At 44.8% G+C, this 21,944-nt stretch overlaps 1 protein-coding gene across 3 annotated transcripts in view; it reads right to left on the bottom strand.

Annotated features, from left to right (window-relative positions):
* Positions 1 to 226: 226 nt before the first annotated feature.
* TNFRSF11A (TNF receptor superfamily member 11a) overlaps positions 227 to 21,944 on the bottom strand; it is a 60,023-nt gene continuing 38,305 nt past the window's right edge. For all 3 annotated transcript variants that reach the window (XM_054244279.2, XM_035271294.3, XM_078348255.1), the window contains 3 exons: positions 20,832 to 20,884; positions 18,145 to 18,919; positions 227 to 2,367 (listed from right to left, as the gene is read on the bottom strand). In XM_054244279.2, coding sequence (XP_054100254.2) covers positions 2,075 to 2,367; positions 18,145 to 18,919; positions 20,832 to 20,884 — 1,121 coding nt within the window. In that variant the 3' untranslated portion in view covers positions 227 to 2,074. The remainder of the gene's footprint in view (positions 2,368 to 18,144; positions 18,920 to 20,831; positions 20,885 to 21,944) is intronic.

The following is a 21,944-nucleotide window of genomic DNA, read 5'->3' as shown; positions in this document are numbered from 1 at the left end:
TCCCTTTCAACTCTTTCACTGGGTCTCCAGGCTATATTTTAAGAAATTTTCTTGTGAAATCAACAGCATATATATCATCGAAGCAAGTATTTTTTGTCCCTAGTCTGTGGTCCAGGGAACCAACAGTAAGATACAAACCAACGGTTGACACCATACCACAAAGATTAGCAATTAAGTCAGATCGCGCTTTTACCGTGAGCCTGGTTTTAGCAAGCCATAAAAAGGATTTTATGGTCAAATATAAGTTTAATATAATTTCTTTATCATGTCCCCCAATAACTGTTCATTATTGCTTCAGTTCATTTGGTTCACACTTGTCACATACATCTCTATAATACACACAGACTTATATTTTCTATACATTTCTTAGCATTTAGTTGCCTTTGGATCAATACAGAATTAGCAGGGATCAGTGCAGGAAAGAACATTTTCTCTGAAAGTAGAGTCTTATATATTTATATAGCACCTTTAAGGAGCTCAAGGTACTTTAACATTCACTATAGCATCCTTCTGCCATCTCTGGGTAGGGAAACTATTATAAATTATCATTATTCCCCTTTCATAGAAGGAAAAATAAAAACCAAGAAAGGCGAAATGCTCAGTGAGATGCTATCACAGCAGGAACTCGGGTTTTTATCTCAGCGTTCTACTTTGTGAACTGTAACTGTCATATATTCAGAATTATTTTCAAAAGGCATAATGGTTCCTCCGTTTGTACAACATCTCTCTGGATGGATGTTAAGTAAAAGGGCCCGATAGATGGTAAATTCCCACCAACAGATCCTCCTGGCTGTGCAGTTATTTCCTGCAGTTCTTTATGTTGGCTAAGGAGTCCCATAAATTCCAGAACCATCCTTTTCTTCTCCATTGAAAATCCTAATCAAGCGCTACCACCCCAGCATTTCCAGCAGAAGGGAAAAACCAGTGATCCATGGTCATGCTCTTCAGCTGGGCATTTGTGGCCAATAAAGTCTGGGCAGTGACCACGATTAGTGCTTTTATCACCTACCAGATGTGCAAACGTAATTTTAATTTGCTTGCGTATTTTTACTTTTCTCCAGTATTTGTGGGGAACCAGCGCTCACTGGCTAACAAAAGATAAAACCACCCAGGGGATTTCCTCCCATCTGGAGCATCGTCTAGGTTTCTTACAAGAAGGATGAAGCCAAGAAAAAGGCACCTTTAGGAGAATAAGTTTTCTTAAATTCACAATGTGTGGATTTAACTTTAAATTTAAATGTACTGGAACATGGAATGTTTTCCACTTCTACAAGGCTAACCTACAAATGTACGATTATTTAGGAATAAAAGAAGATCCATTTATGCTATTCTTACCTAGACAAAGAAAATGCAAACTAAAATTTCAACTTTAGGCTGGGGGCAGTGGCTCATGCCTGTAATCCCAGCACTTTGGGAGGCCGAGGTGGGTGGATCACGAAGTCAAGAGATAGAGACCATTCTGGCCAACATGGTAAAACCCTGTCTCTACTAAAAATACAAAAATTAGCTCGGCGTGGTGGCACATACCTGTAGTTCCAGCTACTCGGAGGCTGAGACAGGAGAATCACTTGAACTCGGGAGGTGGAGGCTGCAATGCCCCAGATCCCACTACTGCACTCCCGCCTGGCGACAGAGCGAGACTGTGTCACCAGGAATACAAATATTATGGGGGGAGGGGCACAGATCCCCCCCCCCCCCCCAGAACAGGAGTCATAAAAACAGCTGTCATAAGGCCACAAATTAATTATTGCTGCGAGTTTGAGGGGTGGCAGGAGAGGCATCTGCCCCTGTGTGGGGGTCTGCTGAGCAGCCCTGGGCATGGGGGAAGACCTGATCAATTCACTTTATGAAAAGCCCATTTCCTGGAGGGCGAGGTGGGCAGAGAATGCCGGGTGGTCTTCCTCAACTGTACCGATCGATCCCTGGGTGGCCCTGGCTGGGGCAGAGGCCGTGGTGCTGCCCTTCGCGAGCTGCAGGGTCGGGCAGGCCGGGCCAGGCTCAGCTCAGGTGCGGCCGCGCGGTCCAGGTTGGAGACCCTGGCTCCAGGCTTCGGGCTCCCGGCCATGTTGAGGCGCTAGGCTGGGGCTCCGCCCTGCTCCTGCACCGGCCGCGAGGCCTTCTCCGGCTCCTGCAGCCCCGTGGGGCCACCGCACAGGTCCGGGAAGCGCGGGCCGTTCCCCGCGAAGGAGTCGCGGCGCCCCAGGGTCTCCTCCTGGACTGGGCGGCCCACGGGCTCCTCCGCTGCCGCCGCCGCCGCCGCGCCCTCCTGTGAGGTCTGGCTGACATAGACCACGATGATGTCGCCCTTGAAGTTCATCACCTGCCCGCTGGAGATGAACGTGGAGTTACTGTTTCCAGTCACGTTTCCTGCAGGGAGAGGAAGGGAGAACACGGGGAAGGTGAGTCAGCGCCCGGGGCCTGCCAGGTCTCCCCGGAGGAAGGTTCCGGGGGTGGAGGGCAGCTCACCCGCTTCTCGCAGCCCCGGGCCACAGGGAACCGCAGTCACACTCCAGGCCCACTGAGGCAGAGGAGGGTGGGGCCGAGAAAAGAGTAGGAGCAGAGAAAAAAGAAAAAAAGAGAAGAGGCAGGGAGGGGAAGAGAGGAGGCAAAGGAATGGGAGGAGGAAGGGGGAAGGGGGAGAGGAAGAGTAGGAGGAGAGGAAAGAAAGGGGAGAGGAAGGAGTGGGGAGAGGAAGAGGAGGAGGGGAGGAAGAGGAGAAGGAGAAGAGGAAGAATAGGAGAGGAAGAAGAGGAGGAAAGGGAGGAGGAGGGGGAGGCAGAGGAGGAGGGACAGAGGAGAAGAGGAGAAGAGGAAGGGAGGAAGAGTAGAAGAGAAAGGGAGGAAGAGGAGGAGGAGAGGGAAGGAGGAGGAAGACGGGAGGAGGAGGAAGCGGGGAAGAAAAAGAGGAGGAGGAGGGGAGGAAGAAGAGGAGGAGGAGGAGGGGAGAGGACGAGATGAGAAATGAGATGAGAAATGAGAAAAGGGGCAGGCTCACCCTTTACTATTTGCCTGTGACTTGGGATCCTAGGATAATGGCAAGAGATCACATCAGATTATAAAATCACAGAGATTCAGATGTTACAAAAGTGTGTGTGTGTGTTCAACACACAACAAGCACAGCTAAGGGAGCAGAGCCCAGTCTGCTCTCCTCTCTGTCTTACATCTGAGGCCCCGTCACTCTGGGTGCCTTGGTTCCTCGTGGTCTCTAACAGCTCAGCCCTGGAGGATCATGGGGCCACGTGGGCTCAGCTTTCAGCGGGAAGTAACACAGTTCCTTAACATTAAAAGAAAACTGGCCGGGCGCGGTGGCTCAAGCCTGTAATCCCAGCACTTTGGGAGGCTGAGGCGGGTGGATCACGAGGTCAAGAGATCGAGGCCATCCTGGTCAACAGGATGAAACCCCGTCTCTCCTAAAAATGCAAAAAAAATTAGCTGGGCACAGTGGCATGTGCCTGTAATCCCAGCTACTCAGGAGGCTGAGGCAGGAGAATTGCCTGAACCCAGGAGGCGGAGGTTGTGGTGAGCCGAGGTGGTGCCATTGCACTCCAGCCTGGGTAACAAGAGTGAAATTCCGTCGAAAGAAAAGAAAAGAAAAGAAAGAAAGAAAGAAAGAAAGAAAATAAAAGAAAGAAAGAAAATAAAAGAAAGAAAGAAAGAAAACTACTGGCTGGGCGCGGTGGCTCACGCCTGTAATCTCAGCACTTTGGGAGGCCAAGGCGGGCGGATCATGAGTTCAAGAGATCGAGACCATCCTGGCCAACATGGTGAAACCCCATCTCAATAGTTTAAAAAAAAAATAAAAAATAAAGGACCTGCTTAGATCAGTCACAAAGAAAACTACTTCTGGAAAGAAAAGAGATTCACAGAACTAAAATAGAAAAAAAAAAAAAATCCTATAAATCACTCTTCCCATCTGAACTCTAAAGGGTGTTTTGTGCCTAGGGGCTTCTATGGTCATTTCTTTATGGGTGACTAGATGTGGCCAGTCTTTTAGTAACGGACCTTTTGAAAAACAAACAGAAAGTCCAACAGATGTTAGGAAACCTGCTAGCTCTTATGATTCTTCCATTTTAAAGACAGAAATTTCCTAGACTTTGGTCTAGGAAACTGCCACAAACCAAGCAGATTAGAAACGCCCCAACATTCAGCATCACAAACAGAATCCTTCAATTTGATCAGGGGCAGGAATGTCAAAATGGCTCCTCATGATTCACCACCTTTATCTTTTTCTTCTCCATTGTGACTCAGCTTAGTAATAATTCATACCAACAAAATGAAGTTTCTGTTACCACTTTACATGAGATTTTCCTCAAATACGGAAGGCATGTTTTGGACGATCTGACTAAAATACTGATAGGCATATAGGAAATTCCTTTGAGGGGACTTCCCCTGACCCACTGGGTACCTCTAGAGAAGCCAAGACCAAAATACAAAGAAAAGTCCATGAAAACACAAGGATGTCAAGTATGAGCGAGAAATCCAAAGTCATGAAGGAGGTCTGCATCTCATGATTTTCCTCCCACGGGGAGTTGTGTCCTCCAAGATGGGCAGTGGCAGGACTTATTTGCCTAAGAACCCCCAATCAGCAATGAAGGAGGCCCACTGGCATTTCTGTTTACCACTCATCCAGCGCACTCTCCACCCAGTCTACACACACCGCCAGGCACCCAGCACACTCCAGCGAGGGTCTGCTATCCAGTGCGTCTACACCCTTCTGCTCCCGCCACTTACCAAGTTCCTTCTCAAGTCTGTTATCACCAGATAAACTCATCAGGAAGTGTAATTAAATATTAGGTAAAGCAGTGAAATATTACAGTGAAGAAATAAAAAATGTTTCTACGAAAACTAAAGTGAATGTTTTGCAAGGACCCAAATAAAGGTGAGTCACTAAAAAACAAAACAAAATGAAACCACCACCACAAACTGTTAAACTGGTCTGGGGTGTGGGCAAGGAGACTATGAAAAAAGAAAGAAAAAGAAAGGACTTCTGGTTTCAAAATGGTGGCACAGAAGCAAGCTGGTCCCACTCCCCCACAGAAAACCTAAAGCTAATATACAGTTCCGACACTATCACTCAGAATATTCTAGAATACAAACATGACCATGAGACAGTTCCCAGGGCCACAGAGAAGTGAGAAAGAAAGAAAAAGAACAGGAGAAAGAAATAGTAAAAGTCCAGAAGGATTTTGCCCTCCAATATCTGTAACTTCTCATTTCACATTGAAGAAATAGAAACTGGAAACTGAGGTGCTGTGGTTAATGTAAAAGGGGCTCAGGAGGCCAGGCGCAGTGGCGCACGCCTGTAATCCCAGCACTTTGGGAGGCCAAGGCAGGTGGATCACCTGAGGTCAAGATTCAAGACCAGTCTGGCCAACATGGCAAAACCCAATCTCTACTAAAAATACAAAAATTAGCTGGGCATAGTGGCAGGTGCCTGTAATCCCAGCTACTCGGGAGGCTGAGGTAGGATAATCGCTGGAACCCGGGAGGTGGAGGTTGCAGTGAGCCGAGATTGTGCCCCACTACACTCCAGCCTGGGCAAAAGAGCAAGACTCCATCTCAGGGGAAAAAAGAAGGGGGTGGGCTCAGGAAACTATAATCAGCCAGTACACACAGACTTACACTAAAAAATAATCAGTGTGTAAATATAAAGTCTATGTTTTAAGTAAATTATTTAAAAGGGTTTCTACCATAGCGGCAACAGAACAAGCAGGCACAGCAACAAAGCTAAGAAGTCCTCCTATATGAGAAATCACTAAGTTAATAGGAAAAGAGTGAAAAATAAAAAGTACATGGAATGAGACATTCAGTTTAAAAAAATGTACATACCATGAAAATTCTAGTCTGATAAAAAATACCATGTTTATTGAATGAAATAAGTAATTCAAAGCTGCTTAGACATATGATTATTCTTGACACAGTTTCCTGTACTTTTAATATACACCATGACGCAAACAGCTACATCCCTGATGAGGATAAAGAGACGAGGTTAAATGCAAAACCATCCATCATGAGGTCTTATCACAACATCACGGCCTGCTGGTTCTGCTGTTCTTCAGCATCATGTAAAACTACACAGAGGACCTCTCCAGCCACTGCATGGTTGATTTATGATTCTCAATCTGATCTCATCTTTATCCTCCTCACTGATTTATCTGCTTATGTCATGGTATATATTATTTCTCTACCATGTAAAATTTTATTTTTCAACAAATCATCATGAATCAATTGTTGTTTACTTCTTTGTTGTCAGAACCTTTTGTGAGTCTGAACCTAGATAAAACTTTTGCTTTTTGGCACCGTCTTACACATCAAGGACCAGTGTCAAGTCTTTCATCTTGAGAATTTCATTCCCTGCCATTGCTCCATGGCCAAAAATATCTCTGATACTGATAACCTAAATATTCTATAGAACCTATATTCATTTTTGTTTTCTTTTTTCTTTTTTTTAACCCTGCAGAAAAATGTTTTCTTTTTTCAAATGGACCTCAAACCCTTTTGCCTAGGTAAAATACTTAAACATTTCAGAATCCTTTGTTACATGGACTGAACCAAGAATATTATTCTTGGGGTGCTGCTGAGTGCAGTGGCTCAAGCCTGTAGTCACAGCTACTTGGGAGGCTAAGGTGGGAGGATCCCTTGAGCCCAGAGATGCTGAGGCTCCAGTGAGCCGTGATCACGCCTCCAGCCTGGGTGACAGAATGACCCCTGCCTCAAAGAAAAAAAGAAAGAAAGAAAAAGAAAAAATATATTATTTTTGGAAGGCTATGAGGCTTGTGAAAGGGCAAAGACTAGGCCTTTAAATTCCTGACTATTAAGATATAAAAGACAGTTACCTAGAAAGATTTAGGAGATTCTCAAACAGGTTTATTCTTCAAGTGTTTCTTTAACAAAGTTACAATTAATGACAAAAACAACCTTTGGTCAAGTCCCTTCATGCTGATTCTTGTGAGATTCAGTAAACTGATAGAGACTAAACTTTTTAAAAAAGTTATACTGATCTGCCAATCACAAGAAGTGGTAATTCTTAAGTGGCAGCAGAGTGGTGTCCATGGGCCTGTGCAGGTGCACAAGGCCTTATGCTCTCACGAGCTCCACACTGGGCTAAATGTTTTGCTGCCATCATGAAATTCTTATTCATTTTTGCAAAAGGGGAAAATTTTTCATTTTCCACTGGGCTATGCCAGTTATGTCACCAGTCCTGAAGGGTGGGCACCTCTTAGGAGCATTACTCTGGGAATTTTCCCTGCTGATGCTCTAATCTAGCACCACCATTTATGGAAGTGACATCTTATAAGTTGGACATTTTTCAATATTATAGACGTGTTAGCTAATCAGATTTTCTCTACTAATGAACTAAATATTCAGAAAAACTGAGTTGTAGAAGCTATCCACTGATGCTTCTAAAATACTGATCCTGTGATGCCTTTTCCTGGTGTTTGAGCCACCCACCACTCGCTGTAACACCACCAACTTTCTTATGTAAAACTGGGGCCTGTCCTTTGAGACTGGGTCTACTGATTGCACCAACTGTATCGTTAATGCTTTACATACAATTTCTAGCTTTGAGTTATTTAACATGGAATGAAAACTAAAAGTCACTTGCCAAGCAGTCTAAGTGTAGGATCCTTCTAGGGTTTTCTTCCTTCCACCTATCACAGGTGTCTCATTCACCTCAATTTCAATACCAAAAAGGTTTTAGCAATTCATTCCTTGAATCATCCCAAAGTATTCAATAGTTTTCATAGAAACAATGATTATCAAACTCATGTTTTTCTTGCCAGTTAACTTAATAGCTAATGTTTTAAATGCAAGATCCGCTCACACTCCCAGAATAGGGAGCACCCATAGGCTTTACAAAACATGGCCATTCAGGCCGGGTGCGGTGGCTCATACCTGTAATCCCAGCACTTTGGGAGGCTGAGGCAGGCAGATTATGAGGTCAGGAGATCGAGACCATCCTGGCTAACATGGTGAAAACCCATCTCTACTAAAAATACAAAAAATTACACAGGCATGGTGGCACGTGCCTGTAGTCCCAGCTACTTGGGAAGCTGAGGCAGAATTGCTCAAATTTGGGAGGCAGGGATTGCAGTGAGCCAAAATTGCAACACTGCACTCCAACCTGGGCAACAGAGTGAGACTCCATCTCAAAAAAAAAAAAAAAAAAAGAGAAAACGTGGCCATTCAGCAGGTGGGAGCAGGAGGGTCTAGGTATTCCAGAGTGACCCACGAGTTGTGAATAATCAGTGTGCTATAGGCTTCAGTCAGCTTCCTAAATGGGTGCAGGTTAATCTGCAGATTAAGTGGAGATAGACTGAGTACCCAATACAATAATAGCAGTAACAGAAGCAACACTCCACATGCAGAATTGACTAAGCACTCTCTTCAGGACAGGCTGGCTGCATCACAAACACCAGCTTGCAGGTGCTCTGCATGTGAGCACGCCAGGTTTCTGTGGTTGTTTGTTTTCCCCTCTGCCGACTGACACTGTTTCAAGGATGAGAACTGTCAAACAGCCTTCTTTTTCCATGGCTTGTCATAATCCAGACTCACTGGAAAGCAATCTAATGGCATCACTGTCACCATGGTGTTTCAGTCGCTGAAGTGCAGAGGTGAACAAAGGGGTGAATAGAGGGATGGAGGTATTAAGGCTGCCTGGATTCAGGAGGGGTAGAAATGTGGGACAGAGGAGAGAGCAGGGGTCTTGAAGCTAGCTCTTGGGTCTTGCCCTTGGCTGTCACCAGTGGTGAGAGTTTAGGACAAACCACCTAACTCTCCCGATCTGTATCAAGCTGTGCTGGCCTGGCAGTGTGCAACTGCATAGAGCAAATATGAATAACACACATCTGCCAAATAAATGAACAAATGAGCACACGAAGATCCAGTAGGATAGCATAAGCGTCAGACAAGATGATGGATTTTATTTTTTATTTTTATTTTTTATTTTTTAATTTTTTCTGACAGATTCTTTTTTTTTTTTTAATTTTTTATTGGATTTTAGGTTTTGGGGTACATGAGCAGAGCGTGCAAGACAGTTGCGTAGGTACACACATGGCAGTGTGCTTTGCTTTGCTTCTCCCCTTCACCCACATTTGGCATTTCTCCCCAAGATGATGGATTTAAAAATGCTAGGGAAATCGCAAACAATCAGTCGCAGGTGCAATGGTGCCATTCCTACGCCCAGAAAGTAATATCAGTGCTCACAGAACTCCCAAAGACAGAGATTCATGAAATACACTGAGTAGTACTATTATCTTTCCATCCCTGTCTTGTTGGAGGATCTCAACGTGCCTTGAAGACTGAAAGTGCACTTTCTCTAGAAATCTAACCAACTTCTTTTTGCTCTGCTGAAGTCCTCAATCATTATATGATTGTCTTTGGTTAGAACAGTCATCTATATAATTCTACACAAACCCCACAGTCTCATTTCTCATCACGCAAGTCTGCTGTGAGTTGAATGTAGCACCAGAGTAGATCAAAGCTTAGAATTAGTTGGTAATATCCATATCTAATAAGATACCTCAATCCTGAACTGTCCTTGCTAAAAAGTAAGAATTCCTTAACATTTGATCTCTGAATTGCAGAACAGATTAGTCGTTCACATCAGAGAGTTCACATCTGATCTGCGATGGTGACATCAATAGGTCACCATGTTGGCAGCTGTATAATCAGGTAGGTGCTGTGGGTTTCCTTGACAACATGGTTGCCATGATTTCTGCAGTTGATATGTGTCCCAGGAGGGTAACTCTTCCCAGAGTGCCAAGAAACTCACTGGGGACCTCTGCAGTTAGCGGTGACCTCTCCCTTGCTGGTGGCTAATAAGGGAGTATAAAAAGGGGAGGGATGGTTCAGATGAGGCTTACCTAAGATGGCGTAAAAAGATCTGAGGCTTAAGAGAATGAAGAAATGGCTGGGCATGGTAGCTCATGCCTGTAATCCCAGCACTTTGGGAGGTAGGTGGATCACGAGATCAGGAGTTCAAGACCAGCCTGGCCAAGATGATGAAAACCTGTCTCTACTAAAAATTAGCTGGGAGCAGTGGCAGATGCCTGTAATCCCAGATATTTGGGAGGCTGAGGCAGGAGAATCGCTTGAGCCTGGGAGGCAGAGGTTGCAGTGAGCTGAGATTGTACCACTGCACTCCAGCTTGGGCAACAGAGTGAGACTACATCTCAAAAAAAAAAAAAACGGAGAGAGAGACAGACAGAGAGAGAATGAAGAAACAAGCCACAGACTGGAAGAAAATATTTGCAAAAGTCATTCTGATAAAGGACTGTTTCCTAAAATAAACAAGAAACTCTTAAAACTCAACAGTAAGAAAACAACCTGATTAAAAAATGGGCCAAAGGTCTTAAGAGATACCACTAAAGATATCCAGATGGCAAACAGGCATAGGAAAAGACACTCCACATCATGTCCCATTAGGGAAGTGAGAATTAAAGCAACAGTGGGACACTACTACACACCTATTAGAATGGCTCAGATCCAGACCACTGATAACACCAATGCTGGCGAGCATGGGGGTGGGTGGCAGGGACTCTCATACCTGGCTGGTGGGAAGGCAAAAGGGTCCAGCTGCTTTGGAAGCCAGTTTGATGGCTTCTTACAAAACTACACATATGCTTATCATATGATCCAGCAATCATACCCTGGTATTTACCCAAAGGAATTGAAAACTTATGTCCACACAAAAATCTGCACGCAGATGTTTACAGCAGCTGTAGTCATAACTGCCAAAACTTGGAAGCAGCCAAGAATCCTTCAGTAAATGAAGGGATAGACAAAACCCCCACGTCCATCCACACAATGGAATATTATTTAGTGTTAAAAAGAAAAGAGCTATCAAGCCATGAAAAGACATGGAGGAAACTTAGATCCATAATGCTAAGTAAACAAAGTCAATCTGAAAAGGCTATAGCATGTATGATTCCAACTCTGCATTCTGGACAGGGCAAACCTATAGAGACAGCAGAAAGATCAGTAGTTGCCAGGAGTTTGGAGAGAGGAAGGGGTGAGTAAGTGGAGCACAGAGGATTTGTAGGGCAGTGAAACTTCTCTGTATGATGCTATCATGCTGGATGCACGCCATGATACATTGGTCCAAACTCATAGAACATACAACACAAAGAGCGGACCCTAATGTGTCAATGTGGGCTCATCAACTGCGGCAAATGTACCCCTTCAGTGGGGGAGGGTGTGCATGTTGGGGGAGCAGGAGGAAGATAGGAAATCTCTGTACCTGCCCCTAAATTTTCCTATGAACCTAAAACTGCTCTACAAAATAGTCTACATTAAAATCCTGAAGGCCTGAGGTTTTCATAGGCATTGCTAGTCCGTTAAGCCAAACCAAGCCCTGTCACTCCCCTCTTGCCTCCTCTCCTCGGGACCCCTTTCTGACAGCATTCCTCTTCAAGGCTGCCTCTGACCTTTATTTGCATTTATTTTGCTTGCAACAAAAAAAAAAAAAAAAGAAGAAGATAAAGTTTGAAGCATGTCGAAGAAAGGGCTTCCCCACAGGAGAAAGCGATAGCGAAAACAGGGACATTCCAAGACAACTGGCAGGATAGAGGGGTCTCACCATAACCAGGGGATCATCACACACTGTGCATCCTACTGTCCCTCCTGCGGAACCCCCTGGGCTGGGCTGGGCCTAGCCACTGCCTCTCCCTCAGCCAGAGTAGCCAATGATGCCAAGACTGTGTTTGTCCCTATTCTGTGTCACAGTGAGGATTCTCCAAGGCACAGTAAATAAATGAAATCAGCATCACTAGCACTGACTTAAGAGGAGACAGTGCAGTGGTTTAAGGTTGCACTGCAGCTCTGACCTCCTGGGCTCAGGTGATCATCCATCCCACCTCAGCCTCCCGAGTAGCTATGTCTACAGGTACACACAACCACATCTGGCTAATTTTTTTTTTTTTTTTGGAGAAGAGGTCTCAACTATGTTGTCCAGGCTGGCCCTGAACTCCTGGCTTCAAGAGATCCTCCCACCTTGGCCTTCCAAACTGCTGGGCTTACAGGTGGGAGCCACCGTGCCCTGGCCTGCAATCAGATATTGAAATCATGGCTTTGTCGCTTACTAGCTGTGTGATCCTGGCGAGAAACTTGTGCTGTAGAATTTCTGTGAGGAATAAGAAGATAATACACACAAAACACTTATCATCTGGCGACTAACATCTATAATACCACCAATAAAACTGTCATCCTCAGGCGATGGAACCGATCTTACAGGTCCCTGAATACAATATGACTGACAGAATTTGAAGGCTACCCAAAAGTATGATTTGAAAGCCAGAATGACATGGGGATTTTTATTAAATATGGGTATTTTAAAGTGCTTCTAACATTTAAAATAGGTTAATTGTCAGGGTGTGGAGGCTGACACCTGTAATCCCAGACAGTGCAGTGGTTTAGGGTACCAGCTTCACAATCAGACATTTGTTTTTGTTTTTTTGAGAAAGTGTCTCGCTTAATTGCCCAGGCTGGAGTGCAGTGGCACGAACACAGCTCACCACAGCCCTGACCTGGACTCACTCATCCTCCAACCTCAGCCTCCTGAGTGGCTGGGACTACACACCTTGGGAAGCCGAGGCGTGTGGGTCTGCTTGAGCTCAGGAGTTTGAGACAAGCCTGGGCGCATAGTGAAACCCAGTCTCTTAAAAAAATACAAAAGTTATCAGGTTGTGGTGGTGCAGGCCTGTTGTCACAGCTACTCAGGAGGCTGAGGTGGGAGGATGGATTGAGCCCGGGAGGCGGAGGCTGCAGTGGGCCAAGATCATGCCACTGCTCACCAGCCTGGGTAACAGAGTCAAACCCTGTTTCAAAAAGAAAAAAAAAAAATGGATTAGTTGACTTAACATTAATATTTAATGTGACTTAACCAGCAAAATGTTCAGGTAACTTGAGAGTGTTAAAAACAGCAAGTAAGTCAACAGAAACAACGAATCAAAGGAGTCTCCTGTTATAATCAGAAGGATGCTTCTACTTCGTCCGTGCTTGACATAGCAGGCTCTGTGGAATCTGTATTTCTCAGGCAGGAAGAACAAACTTAGTTCTAAGAACACAATCCCTGACAGAATTTACATTTTTAAACAAGATAACGCATGCTTTTCTTCTCGAAGGCTTATTATGTTGTTCAAAATGCATAACATACGAATATTAAATCACAAGAACTATGCCAAATAATACCACCAAATTGTCATGTAGATTTTCTTCCAAGGAAGAGACTAAAAATATACACAAATACACTCAAACTACCCAGGCTACACTGGGTTCTTTCGGAATTTTTTAAAACTTATTTTATATTTAACCCATATGCTTCTCATGTGATTTTCCTTTTTATGGAAATGTAAGCTCTGTTTCAGGCATTTGGAAGAAACTGGGTATGTGATGATAAGGGAAGGGAAACAGTATTTAATAGTTCCACTCTGAATCATGCTTGAAAATTACTTAGAAAGTCTTACAGACCAAAGCCTTCCGAAATGATCCCTATCAGTGCAGAAAGAAGGGAGGCCAGACTCAATGAAGAAGAGTACACACTGACCACATTTTTATATATTTTGAAATAGCGCATCGATGTTTTACAGCAATGAAAGCTGGATATTATCACCAAATAACCAAATTATGAAATACCTATTTTAACTTATAGACTCAGGGCCAAACCAGTATCTGCCTTTACAAGATCGAGCTGACAGTGAAATGCTAGGTGGTGAGTGGCATTCTAGCAAGAGTTTGAAGAAAGAGATGGAAGGCTGTTGGTCACTGGAGGGAGAGAAAGGAGGGGAGGTAAAGATAGGAAAATCTCTTCTCTACTCTCAGAAAGGAAATGGATGGTCAACAACAGTCATTTCAAGAAAGAGTGGGACCAGGGACGGGGACTGAGGACAGGGGAGGATGAGGGGTCAGGTAGGTCTTTACTGTCCTGTGTCCCTGGCTCCCAGGTGATGGCCTTGGAGTGCCTATGCTTCTAGAATGAACCAGCTCACCTGTGCTCTGTCACTTCTGCCTCCTCTGCCCAGGACACTAGGTGAGCCCAGGGCAGCTAGTGCCAGCCCTTCCAGGACCCTCCTCGTCCAGTTCCCTAAAGCAGACTGAAGAACTGGGAGGCTGACAGTGACTTGGAGGAACAAGCAGGATACAACGGTCTTGTGTTCATCTATTTATTCCTGAATGGATGAATGAATGTGAGAATAAGCATCTATTCATTTAACATACTGAGATACTAGAAAGGTGAGGCTATGAAAATTCTTTTTTTTTGGGGGGGCGGGGATGGAATCTCACTCTGTCACCCAGGCTAGACTGCAGTGGCGCAATCTCAGCTCACTGCAACCTCTGCCTCCCCAGCTCAAGCAATTCTCCTGCCTCATCCTCCTGAGTAGCTGGGATTACAGGCACCTGTCACCATGCCTGGCTAATTATTTTTCTATTTTTAGAAGAGATAGGGTTTCCCCATGTTGGCCAGGATGGTCTGGAACTCTTGACCTCAAGTGTCCACCCACCTCAGCCTCCCAAGTGTTGGGATTACAGGCATAAGCCGCCACACATGGCCGGAATTCCTACTGACTGGTGGTTGCTGCCTAGAGCTGGGGTGTCGACAGGGTGGGAGTATCCAGGCTGGTGAGAAAGACCGAAGAATCATTAAAACAACAGGCCACAGGTCGGAGGGGCAGGCTGTGGAAGGTCTGGATTTCTCAAATGATGGATTGCTTTTCACATCATCCGCTCCCTGGCATTAATCCCTACTTGTTTTCCAGGCTTTGTTTTTCAAGTCTCTGTGGCTTAGTGGAATTTCGGTAAAGGTTTGATTGAAAAACAAATAGGTATTCGGTGTTCATGAATAAATTTCTGCAGCCATGAAAAAGGAAGGAAAGCACATCCTCTGCAGCAACATGGATGCAGTTGGAGGCCATTATCCTATGCAAATGAACACAGAGACAGAAAACCAGACACTGCATGTTCTCACTTATAAGTGGAAGCTAAACACTGGGTATTCATGGACATAAAGATGGCAACAAGAGACACTAGGGACTCCTAATTAGGCAGGGGAGAGAGGGAGAGAAACAAGGATTGAAGATACTGTGCTCACTGCCTGGGCGGCAGGATCAGTCATAGCACAAACCTCAGCGTCATACAGCAGACCCAGGTACAAACCTGCACATGAGCCCCTGAACCTAAGACAAAGTTGAAATAATCAAAAAGCAAAGTGATTTTTAAAATATCAAACAACAACAACAACAACAACAACAAAAAAGCAACTCTAACTTCCGTGGCTGAACCTAATGAGTGACTTAGGGAGACGAAACCAAGCCACCAGCCAAAAACAGACACATTAATCATATGCAGTTATGGTTTCTTTCATAACTCTCTGGGGGCACAGTCAGAATATGCCACTCTCCAGGTGAGAGGGCTTGTAACCAAGGCAACCATCACGCCATCAGGAGTAGGCATAACTTCAGACCTAATTAGGCATGGTTATTTAAGACATCACCAAAAGAGTGCCTCCCCCTTTGCTGATCTTTGCTCACCATTCTCCTTGCTTCTTAGGACCTATCACATGGCTAAAAGAGCCTGAACAGCACAGGATATTATAATTATTAACGTTGTCTACATTTGCGGAGCTGTCTGAAAAGTCATTCTCCTCAAAGAGATCCCGGGACAGGAGACACTCTTCCCTAAGGAGAAAGTCCCCCGTCACTGTCATTTCTCCAGAAACCATATGATGTGATTGCAAGTACAAACAAACAAACAAAAACTCTCATCTAAAAACCCAGAAAACCTGAAAAAATGCCACATCAGCACAGTCCTGAGAGCGCAGCAGGCTTGCAGGGACCACAGGAGAAGACCCCCGCTGGACTGCTCACCTAAGCTCCATCCTCTTTCACGCATTTTATAGAACGTAAATTGTGACTTTTAAAAAAACTACAAAAAAAAAGCAAGAATGAAAAAGTACTATTTTGACCAGAAACCGTAAGGCCTGTTCATGGAGAAGTGATTGTGGAGAGAACAGCACAGCCTCCAAAATCAGTCTGGCTGCTGCCTCTTCTCAGGCGAAAATGAATTTGGCCCGCTTGCTGGCGCCGGTCACGGGCAGACAGAAACAGCACTGTAAACTTTTTGCAAATTAACACCACTTAGTTGATGACACACTTTTATTCCTTTCCTCCAGCCCTAGATGGTTTAGCGCTGGAGAAATAAAAGATGATGGAAAGCAGACTAGGCCACTGTTTTGACTCTGACAGGAGAGCAAAGATCACACTGTTTGTTTTATGGCATTAAAAGATCCATGCCTGTCTCTCTCTTTAAATCTGGCCAACACTGTTCTTCTAAGAACTGCTGCTGATTTTCACACAGTGGCAACGTCATCTTCCTGGTGTCACCCACTGAAAAACCGGTCTGCCCCTGACAGTGCAGCCAGGACCTGGCTGCCACCAGAGACAGAATGCCAGCCTTTTCACTCCCCACACCCAGGGTCCTGTCTGTCTCCACATCCAAGGGGAAGAAAATAAACTGAGTAAGGAAATAGAACAGACTGGGCGTGGTGGCTCACGCCTGCAATCCCAGCACTCCGGGAGACTGAGGTAGGTGGATCACCCGAGGTCAGGAGTTTGAGACCAGCCTGGTCAACATGGAGAAACTCCATCTTTACTGAAAATACAAAAATTAGCTGGGCGTGGTGGTGTGCACCTGTAGTCCCAGCTACTCGGGAGGTTGAGGCAGGAGAATTGCTTGAACTCGGGAGGTGGAGGTTGCAGTGAGCTGAGATTGCACCATTGCACTCCAGCCTGGGTGACAGAGTGAGACTCGCTCTCAAAAAAAAAAAAGAAGAAGAGAGAAAAGAAATAAAACAATGCAAATGAACAGCAGGCCCAGTCATGGAGATTCCTTAAATTTAAAAAATTCTGAGATCTTCTGATAGGAAGACATACCAGTTCTTTGAAAAATATCCTCAAACATGTCTCCTTCTCCTTTCTGTTTACCTGAGAATTATTATTGCTGAATTTATACATCAGTGAATCTATGTAGCTGCAGCAAAATCACAAGCTCGAGGAACAGATTAAAGGCAGGAACCATTATTACCTAGAGGGAAAACAGTCTCTGTGTTTAAGGCACAGTTCTAGCTACCTCAGGGTTATAAGAGAATTCTAAGACCCGCTGCTAGCAGCACTTGCAGTCTAAATAAAGAAGCACAGAAGAAAAACCATCCTGGATAGGGATGGCCTAGGAATGGGCTTTTTAAAATTATGAGTTGGAGGTTTCTGTGAAGCCCCTTAAACAGTATATGTCCATATATTTGTTTTTCTGGAGGGAGTGTCTGTAGCTTTTGGAAGATTCTCAAAGATATCCCTGACCCCTTAAATGACAGATAATTCTCAGAGCCAGAGCCCTCACTATCAGCTGCAAAGTCCTTTGTAACTACGTAATAAGACAGATCGTGTTTTACCCTCATGGAAAAAAGTTATAATATCATAACTGGTGGGTTGTTTGTGCTCAGGCAGTGTTGCAGTGATAAATCTTTATAATGATATTAAATTGTTAAAATTATCCGCCTAGTTCCATAAATACGTGATACATCGTGGTTATAAAAGGGGCCTCTCTTATGAAACTTTTTAAAAGACAGTTTTACTGTGTCATTAATTTGGTATAGAATCAACACATTATTCACAATAAATATTAATTAAGGAATAACTAAACAGTTTTGTGGTTCCTCCAAAAATTTATAAAAGCTTTCTTGAGGGAGATTTAAGAGGCCTAAGGTGCTTTGAAAACAAAAACCAAAACCCAGAAATCTGAAGGAATGTCTTGGCTCAGCCAGTCCTGAGGCCAACGCTGACTGTCTTTTGGGGGTCAGTGCCGGGGCTTGAGGTCTAATCCTATCATGAGAAGCCTGAATGTGAAAGGGTATACATGAAGCAGAAACTGCCCCAGTGGTAGAGGATGAAGCCACACAGTACTGGGCTCGATGCATAACCAAACACGTGGAATGAATCCAAAGCCATCCTGTAAAAACGCTTATTAAGAAGCGCAAGCCAAGGCTTTCCCATTTGTTTCCTCCTTCCTAAATGATCTGTGCTATATGCCCCCAACCCCAGTACCAAGAACTGGCCCTTCTGCTCGGAAGTGAGAGACTGGGAAGTCACTTACCAGATGCAGGGGCCTGGCCACCAGGGGAGCTTGCAGAACCGGTGCCTGCCCTCATGGAGCCTGGGGGCCTCCCATCGTCCCCGTCCTCAGGCTGGTCTCCAGCCTCCGCCCTGCCGGCTTCTTTTTCAGGGGGAAGGCCCATGCCATAGGTGCACCGGGGCAAGGGTCCATGTTTTGGGGAACCCTCCAGGGGCTCACAGTCCTCCCCAGGAGGGTTCTGGCAGCCTGTGCAGACATCTGCCCAGTTGGGGCTGGAGCTGGCTGCCCAGTGAGGGCAATGGCCACCGTCCACCTCTTTTTGCAAGTAGTTTTCAGAGGACCAGTCAGTCCCGCACAGGGGCTCAGTGCAATTGCAGCTTTCTGAACCCACCATGCTCTGCGTCCCCGTGAAGCACTGGCTTAAACTGTCATTCTCCCCCACCTCCAGGGGTTCGGAGAAAGGAGGTGTGGATCTGCTTCCAGGCTCAGTGAGGAACAGTAAACGGTCTGCGGGCTGCGACGGCCTGTCCATGTATTCATCTTCCGTGGGCATCTGTCTGAAGCCATCTTCCTCCGTCTCGGTCTCGATGACCAAAGAGAGCATCCTGGCACCTTCGCCTTGTGTGTAGGGCCCACCTCCTGCACATGTGCCCTGACAGACACCACCTTGATCTGGGTAGCACATATCATCTGGAAATGTCTTCTCCTCCAGAGTCAGCAGTAAGACACTTTCACACACTCCTTGCTGACCAAAAGTTGTCGTGTGTGTACTGACACAACTGTCGCCTGAGGACTCCTGCCAATATACATTCAGAAGGCAGAGGCGTTAATAGCCAGAGTTATTAGGATGAGTTCAGCTAAACACTGCTGAAAACAGTGTTTGCACTTATTATTTCTACCATAACTAGTACAGATGGAGTATTGACCATGGCACTTTGTGCCATTCCAAATTCCCGAGTAGAGGAGAACTCTAAAGTGGGATACAGCTAGAAACAAATGCCTCTAGCTGCATCTCAGAGGAAAAGCATGTTCACACCTAACAAGGAAAGGAGCTAACCCAGAACCCAAATTCTGTTCTGACAGAATACTGTCAGAACACAGTGTTCTGACTACGTATTCTCAGTCTAAATCCCAAACCCCAAACAACTGTACGAATATTGAACTTGAGTTAGCAGCTCCATATATCACTGTGGTATAGTCTAGTAATTCTGAAACTACTTTCTGTGTATTCTAGAATTGAGCAAATGAGGAAGAACACTGAGAGTAATAGGAGCCAGGTTTCATACAGCTGGAGAAAGAAAGATTCAAATATGGGAAAGGGAAAGACCAGAACGAATCCTGCTGTGTTGGGCCTGGAATTGGAGAAATCAGTTTGAGCTTATGCTTTTAAATATATACATTTCGTATCAAAGAAAGTAGATCTAGCCAGGTGTGTTGGTTTGTGCCTGTAATCCCAGCATTTTGGGAGGCCAAGGTGTGTAGATCACCTGAGTTCAAGAGTTCAAAACCAGCCTGGGCAACACAGGGAACCCCATCTCTACTAAAAATACAAAAATTAGTTGGGTATGGTGGCGAGTGCCTGTAATAACAGTTACTGAGGAGGCCAAGGCAGGAGAATTGCTTAAACCTGGCAGGCGGAGGTTGCAGTGAGCCGAGATTGCACCATTGCACTCCAGCCTGGACGAGAGAGCGAGACTCTGTCTCAAAAAAGAAGAAAAAAAAAAGTAGATCTAAAGGACATAATGAGATGATTAATGAAAATTTAACATCAAATGTGGGTTGAATAATAATATTGTACCACGGTTAAATTTATTGATTCCGATACATGTACTATGGTTATATATGAGAATCTCCTTGTTCTTAAATACACACTGAAATATTTAAGGATCTGGGGTACACAGTCTACCATCACTCTAAAATGGTTCTAGAGGAAACCATACCTCTGTGTTCATATACACACATACAGAGAGTAAGCAAATCACAAAGCAATGAGAGGAAAATATAAACAACTGGTGGGCTCACGTGTAGGGCATATGGGAGGTCTTTGTCCTATTCTCACTATTTTCCTATAATTCTGAATTGTGTCAAAATAAAATGTTACCAAAATTACTGCAGAGTCAAGGAAAGTTGCAGCTCATCCTTCCTAGGACTCTACCAGACAGTTGAGATTGGTACTAACATAATCACATGAACACAGAGATGAGAGAAGTGGAAACAGAGACAAAGAAAACAGGCATCGAGACTGAGCCTGCGCTTGGGCTGCTCTGCAGGGAGCCATCCTGGAACCACACATGGAAGTGCCCCTCAAGCAAAGGGGCTCAGGCCGGGCACAGTGCCTCACACCAGTGATCCCAGCACTTTGGAAGGCCGAGGTGGGTGGATCACTTGAGGCCAGAATTTCAAGACCAGCCTGGCCAACACGATGAAACCCTGTCTCTACTAAAAACACAAAAATTAGCCGGGCATGGTGGCGGGTGCCTGTAATCCCAGCTACTCGGGAGGCTGAGGCAGGAGAATCACTTGAACCGAGGAGGCGGAGGTTGCAGTGAGCCAAAATTGCACCTCTGCACTCCGGCCTGCAGGACAGAGCGAGACTCTGTCTTGAAAAAAAGTGTGTGTGGGGGAGGGGGTCTCAATATTTGACTAGGATGGCACTACCATCCTAACTGCTGAATGTACTTAACAAAGGCACCAACTGTTCACTGTACCTTATCTCCACTTAGGCGGCCACAGGCCTCATTGATCCAGTGCCACAAATTAGCTAGAAAATACAAAGCAAAGATAAGGACTTTAGTTATTATTGCCCACTTTTTTTTTGTAAAATAAAGGTTATTATGTATATTTAAGGTATACAGCATGTTGTAGCACAAATATAGATGGTAAAATGGTTACTATAGTGAAGCAAATTAACATACCCATCATCTCACATAGTTACCCATTTTTATGTGTGTGGAAAGATCTGCTACAATCTACAATTTTAGCAAAAACCCTGAATACGATACAATGTGATAACTACAGTCCCCATCGTACAGTAGATCCCTGAGCAGCTTCCTCTATCCTGTGCATCTGCTACTTCATATCCTTTGACTCACATCTCCCCATCTTCTTTCCCCCTGCCCCTGGTACCACTGTTGTATTCTCTATCTCTGTATATTTGACTTTTTGGGGGGATTGCACATGTAAGTGCAGTAATTCTAGATTCTTCTTTCTGTATCAGGCTCAGTATTAGGACCATTAGGTCAGTTCAACATTATCTTTCAACTGTCTACTGCAAGTCTTCCAGTGAGTGCTCCTGGGAGTGAAAGCATTTAAAAGTAAATCCACTGACTTAAAGGCTATGAAGGGCCAGGCTCAGTGGCTCACACCTGTAACCCCAGCACTTTGGGAGGCAAAGGTGGGTGGATCACTTGAGGTCAGGAGTTCAAGACTAGCCTGGCCAACATGGTGAAACTATATCTCTGCTAAAAATACAAAAATTAGCTGGGCATGGTGGCACTCGCCTGTAATCCTAGCTACTAGGGAGGCCGGAGCCAGAGAATTGTTTGAATCCGGGAGGTGGAGGCTGCAGTGAGCTGAGATCCTGACACAGCATTCCAACCTGGGCAACGAAGGGAAAACTATGTCTCAAAAAAACCAAAAAATTAAAAAATACAAAATAAATAAAGGCTATGAAGCCATCTTACTCCTATCAAAAACAGAACTTCCTGTTCTATGCAAAGCAAAATATGATTCACTAATGTTTCAGTGACTACCTCTGGGCACATCTGGGGACTGAGAGCTGCTGCTGTGATTGTAAACATTCTCATTCTCCCAACAAGTTT

Source organism: Callithrix jacchus, chromosome 13 (assembly GCF_049354715.1).
Source record: "Callithrix jacchus isolate 240 chromosome 13, calJac240_pri, whole genome shotgun sequence".
Taxonomy (NCBI): Eukaryota; Metazoa; Chordata; class Mammalia; order Primates; family Cebidae; genus Callithrix; species Callithrix jacchus.
This window is presented reverse-complemented; position numbering and strand designations above follow the sequence as displayed.